This window comes from Pinus tabuliformis, chromosome 3_2 (assembly GCF_031772625.1).
Source record: "Pinus tabuliformis cultivar Carrire ecotype Pingquan chromosome 3_2, CPIR1, whole genome shotgun sequence".
NCBI lineage: Eukaryota > Viridiplantae > Streptophyta > Pinopsida > Pinales > Pinaceae > Pinus > Pinus tabuliformis.
Genome location: NC_142302.1, coordinates 503,078,945 through 503,085,314, shown reverse-complemented (window position 1 = coordinate 503,085,314; position 6,370 = coordinate 503,078,945). Strand labels below are relative to the sequence as shown.

The window sequence follows — 6,370 nt, the reverse complement described above, 5'->3', positions numbered from 1 at the left end:
GCAGCGAAAAATACAAAGAATCACTCGAGCATTAAAATGGGATGGGGAGAAAAAATACAAACTTAATACTATTTATTTAGTCAATGTTATATATATATATATATATATATTTTTAATGTTTTTCATTTTAATTTACTTATCTTTAAACTAAGCAGTAGAAAGTTCAGATCCAAAATCTTAAAAAAAATAGGGGAAAAAATATTCAGATCCAAAATCTAAAAAAAATAAGATATATACCCTTCATGCTCACGGGAAAAAACATGTACGACAAAAAAAAGATATATACCTTCATGCTAACCGGAAAAAGCGTACATGCTACCTAGAAAGACCCCATACGGAACTTCTTGCACGTACGGATTGATTATAATAAAATAACCAAACTTGTTTGCTTCTCACTACAAATTGTTGAAGGCAAACAACAATTCTACCAGACGTCTTCAATTGCCGGTTAACCTCCATGAAGAGGAGAAGAGGGCCTATTCATGGACGCCCAGGCTGGAAGGTACATAAGCTTCGTTACATTAATTGACCTCACACACCAGGACTGCTGTTTTAACACGAAGAAGGAAACTAGAGCCACAAAGAAGGAAACTAGAGCTAATTCAGAGGCAGGGAAATTTAAGGTGGCCGTCTGCACTGTGTTATTGGAGTCAGCATGCAGAGCCTTTCTTGCATGTCAGAACGCCGGCGTTCCCTGTGAGGGAGGCCACAAGAGACGATGGCCTCGCTGACAGACTGGAAGCCTTCGCATAGCTGGACGATGCGCCCGCGCCCGACGGAACAAAGAACGCCCCGTTCAGCAACAAGTCTCCGTCTGACCTCCAATTCCACTGCTTCCACACACTCTCCGATGTGTACTCGCGCTTCGTTACCTGTTCATTCATTTATATTCATAACTCCATCTACTTACTATGTTAATGTTGACAGTAATGAATTGATCAGAAATGAGGAACCAACGTTTACCTCCTTTGAAGAGCGATCGACAGGTGCGAGGAATCGGTTGCCTTGGCTGTTGATTGTTGGGTTCGCACTTCCACCGATGGCGTACATTTCCCACTGCGTGTAATCGTTGTTCACCACATGAAAATAGCCGTGTCGGCATCTGCGTTTGAGCATCAATGCATTAAACTTGTTTTACAGATAAGATTCTAAACTGTATCGTTTATTTGATTGTCCATATATGAAACACAAATGGAAAACGTGAATTCAGATCGTTTTGGGATACCTGGGCATGCGCTGCACGAGTCCTTCTCCGAAATGGTTGAAAGCAACTGTTACTTGCATGTTAACATCTGGTGTATAATCGTCGTTGTGGCCCAGGAGCATGACCTGCAACAATTAATGTAACAAATAGATGAACAGGGTAAGCATGGTAGGAAAGTTTGAACTTTCAATACTACAAAGTTGGAATTCAGATTAAAACCTTATCATGGTGCGTCATAAAGTTGTTTGAAATGGTAATTGCAGTTGACCCCATAATGGCATCGATGAGCCCATCGGTGCAGCTTGACAAGGAGCAATGGTCTACCCAGATATTGTTTGCCCCAAAGATAGAAATTCCATCTCCATCACTGATCGTTCTCCACCCGTAATGTGTCGGGGAATCCCTCACCATGGCATTTCCTGCAGGCTTGCAGTCATGGACGTGAATCCCGTGAATGATAATGTGATTCACATACTGTACCGTAATGCACGGACCGTTAGCAATGTGGACATTTACACCTCTTCCGTCGATTGTCTTGTAGCTGTTCATGATAAGCTCTTCTTTGAGCTGGATGACCATGTCTCTCTGAAAATATATCCACAGAGGCTCGCTTTGAATAACAGCATGGCGCAGGGTGCCCGGCCGTGGATTGACCGCATCGTAGTCATTGGGATCGGTGACAACATAGAATCTGCCATTCTTCCCTCCAATGGCATTCCTGCCGAACCCAATGGCGCAGTCTGCAAGCCTCTTTCGATTGTTTTCCCAATCTGGATCGCAGCGCCAGCAGTCGTCGATGGGGTTCCCCGTTCCGCAAGACAAATAACTTAGCTCCCTTCTCGAACTGTTAATGCTCCTGCAATATATTTCATAAATAAAGTGTTAATACTTCTGCCATCTTAATTACATGAATTATACTCAGTACAACTTGAAAAGGGCATCCTTCTGTGATGAATATCCAAACCAATGGTTACATATGATTATATTTTGTCTTTATTTTTGTTTGTTTGTTGGAAACCACCTTAACATCTGGTTGGTTGGAAAAGAATAAAATGAAAATTAATGATTAACTTATTACAAGGTACTTCATATTATTTACTGATATATACAAATATGCAAAAACAAAAAAAACGTGTATAAACGATTGCTTTAAAAGAATACTTATTATAAAGGATGATGAAATACCAGATGATCAATGCATAGGTTAGCAATTACAGATCTAGAGTAATTGTGTTATGTACTGGGCGAACAACAATTACCTTTCTACCATTTCAACTACTCGTTGAGGCTCTTCCACGTATTTCGTTGAAGGTTGTTGCCCATGTTTCGTCTCTGGTACCACCCACGGCCGTCCAACAGCAGCGCCTGTCAAATTTTTGAAAATTCGAAAGTTCCTGCCTGCTTCGCATCGAATGCAAAAAATCCAAAGCAAAACAAACAATGGCAGTACACTTCGATAGCCGGACATTTTGGTTGCAGAGGGCGTTCGACCGTTCAACTCTGTAACAGTCCGCATATTACAAGAGGATTCAGCTGCGAACGTATCTATACCACTTTTCACTAATACGGGATCTCTGCTCAATCTATATTGATAACAAATATTAAGCAAGATAGGATTCTGTACTTCAGGTTATGAAAAGGCAAGAAGAGTTGCAGAAGATCATAGATGAAATGCTGATAGGTTAATTCCTACAAAACTATAACGGCAGCGAGGAATTTCGTCTATGGTCGACTGCACATGGCAAGACCACGACCAAGTTTGTATAAAACTCAGGACGTGTGCATGAATATGCATGAACGCTTCGCCCCTTTTTATATAAGAAACAAATTCTTATTAAAAGAAATAAAAAGGCAGAGGGGGGATTAATCTTCATACGTAGTCAACTTAATTAACAGTCCCACCATGTGGGTGATCTCACTTTACAAAGAAAACGCCCAACGATAACTGTTTGATGAATGAGATGCCCTAAAATCATGGCTGTCCAGAACCACCATCGCTCATATGGGTAAAGTCTGAACCCCAGCACTCTTGCATAGTTATAAGAATCGTAATATATTAATGACTTGGTAAGTAGGTTTCTCTGCTGTTAAAAGTCTTTTCCATATCTACCAACAATACAAACAATTGTCAAGGCCATTTCCACGGTCCGAATCCTTCGTAAAGACTGAACAGAATGTGTATATACAGACATTCGCCGTCCAAATCTTGATGAACATTGCAGGCATCTTTATATTATGATGAACATTGTATTTTTATTTAGATTATAGATTTTGGAATATTTCTGGATTGGATGGACATTATGTTAGGTTAAATATTGTGGGAGTATTTTTATGTTGGTTATAGATTTTTAAAATATTTCAAAATCCGATAAACAAAACATGAGTGCGGTTAATTATTTAAATTTATCTTTGAGCTCACCCATATCCATAAGATCTGAAAATATTTTAAAAATTCACAATCAACTTAAACTCAGAGAACACCACATATATATGTATATATATTTTGTTAATTCATCTCTAAAGTGTATAATCAATTGGTAATTTGTGCAGGGTCATTTTCATTAGGTTTCCTTATGAAAGAGATTGATGATGGTAACCCATTGTGAAATATAAAAACTATCTCATCAAATATCAAATTAAAAATTTCACACTTGATAATTTTGATCTTGATCTTAACGTTTCAACTTCATTCCCTCCAACATTGAAACTCAAATCTCTCTTCATACAATACACCCTATTTTATTGATATTTCTCACATAAGTCCAAAATAAACGCCCTATATTACTGATATTTCTCACATAAGTCCAAAATAAACGGGCCCAACTTCATTCCATCCAGCATCGAAACTCAACTCTCCCTTGACACACCCTATATTACTGATATTTCTCACATAAGTCCAAAATAAACGGACCTTTGTATTTAGACTCACGTAACTTCTTTCTGAAGATATGCGGTTATTCCGGCGCTTTAAGGTGTTAATTTCCGCCGAATTTTGACCCGAGAGAGGCCGTTCGTATGAATTTTGTTTACATGCACTTCACGGATTTGTCTTATATCTTCTATCAAATTTATCTAAAGGAAATTGGAATCAACTCAACTGTGGAACCGCCTTCATATCTTGAAATGTCAAAGTCTCCGGCCGACCCGTTAACGGAGGCGTCTTTTATTCATCATATGACTCAGAATTCTGGAAAATTTCTTCATATAAGGGGACAAATAAGTAGACTTGTAACTTGCGCAGCTGAAGTGCATAGCAAGGCGTTATCCACTCTGTCGTAACGTGATGAATACGTGGGATGACGCAATCCTCGTGAATTACTGTACTAAGTGACGCGATAACGTCGTCATCTGACTTAAATTAGTCTAGTCGGAGTGTAGGGTTGCTCTAAAATTAGGGTAACTCTAGTACGTGGGATGATGCAATCCATAGAGAATTACGGTTGCGTGTGTCTTCTTGTAGGGATGCCTGGTTGGCGATGGGCAACCAAATTATTTTTAGATTGTGTAACTAATGGTAGGGTAAGCATGTTATAATATTATATAATATGCCAGCATAGTTAATAAATTTGGTGTGTAAAAGTAGAAAATGTTGTGGATCTGTTTATATCAACTATATCTACTAATGTGGTTATGTTAGTTGATTACCTATGTGTATGGGTTGGATTTGTTGACTATGGTTGATCATGGTTAAAAAGAGTTGATGAGGTTGATCATAGTTGAATAGGGTTGAGTTTGATCATGGTTGATGTAGTTGGCTATGGTTGAACAAAGGTGACCAAGGTTGATAATCGTTGACCATGATTAACCATTAATGTAAAAATGTATTAATGTTACAATAATATAATAATATTACATTAATGTTGACCATTATTATGTTGTTATAGTAATGTTGACCATTGTCAACCATGGTTGATAATGGATGATGTTAGATTAATGTTAATATTTTTTTTAACAACAATGAGTACTTGATATATTAATTTTGTGTCTGATTGCAGCAAAATACTCGAGTGAAGTATATTTGAATTTGCTCTTGGGCTTCTACTTTGTCTCTTTCATCATGATTTACACAACCCAGATGTTCATGGCCATTACAAAAAAAATTAACTCGTGCAATACTCTTATTTAGCCTACTAGTATATATTCGACAAAATTGAGATAGAAAATGATACAGAAGAAACCATACATAGAAAGGAGTAGTTAGTCCATAGGTTTAGCCGGGTGGTTCAGCTCAATGCCCAAATTTTGGACTTCATAATTACTATTTTCTTCTTGATGAGACCCCATCTTTAATAGCCACAGTTGAATGTCTTCGATCATGGTTCTCAGCGCGACTTCCTCGTCCTCAAGCTTGCCGACCTATTTCCTTTTGGCATGAATTTATTCCCAGTTTTCATATGCCACCTCACTTTGTTGATGCATCAGGTCCTTAAGGTCAGAAAGTTACACTTTAATCTCGACCAATTCTTTTCACACTGCAGGCACAACAACGGAGTCGAGGGAGGTGGAGTACTCTGGAGACGACCCGAGGCATGGCATTGTGCCTCATTTCCTGACACCACTCCAGAGCGAGGGCATCTAAAACCCTAGGAACTTGAATCCATCATCTGAATAATAGGACAGTGCCAAGGAGTAGTATGCTAGAGAGTTCCCTCCTGAGGTAATCTTTCCTCAGTCGGCCTGAGCAAATTGGAGGGTGGCAAAAAAGGGATGGTGCAAGTCCAGTCGCAAGGATAGACTGATAAATCGCACCCCAGAGCCCCAACGAAATTGACAACGCTCGACAAGAAGAACCCCGACCAACCAGGGGTGGAAAAAGCTAGCAGGATGAGAGGGGGATGGAAATTCATCTAAGATTTATAATTGCGGCCCTGTAGAAGCCATCCCGAGCCACTAAGATCCTAATATGATCTCATCATTGCACATTGAGGAGAGAGAATGACCATGATTTGCAAACGGAAGAACAAACATATGGGCATTCTCTTTAAGGCCATGAGTAAATGTTTCACGTAGTGAGAGAGGCCTTGCATGGTAAACCACCTCAAATACCTACAATAAACCTTAGAGAATGAATTCAATGTGAGAAGTCTCACGCTTAGCTGCAGATAATGGTATAAGGACATTACGTAGAGTAAGAGGAGGTGGCCATGCAACAGGGAAAGGAGGAGA

General features: G+C 39.2%; 1 protein-coding gene across 1 annotated transcript; it reads right to left on the bottom strand.

The window, feature by feature from the left end:
• Positions 1 to 274: 274 nt before the first annotated feature.
• On the bottom strand, positions 275 to 2,968 carry LOC149181494 (putative pectate lyase 5). The gene is made up of 5 exons (XM_089418328.1): positions 2,464 to 2,968; positions 1,424 to 2,060; positions 1,226 to 1,329; positions 964 to 1,102; positions 275 to 872 (listed from the first exon to the last, which is right to left on the bottom strand). The coding sequence occupies exons 1-5, from the start codon at positions 2,718 to 2,720 to the stop codon at positions 651 to 653; spliced, it is 1,359 nt and encodes a 452-aa protein (XP_089274454.1). The 5' UTR covers positions 2,721 to 2,968; the 3' UTR covers positions 275 to 650.
• Positions 2,969 to 6,370: the final 3,402 nt, after the last annotated feature.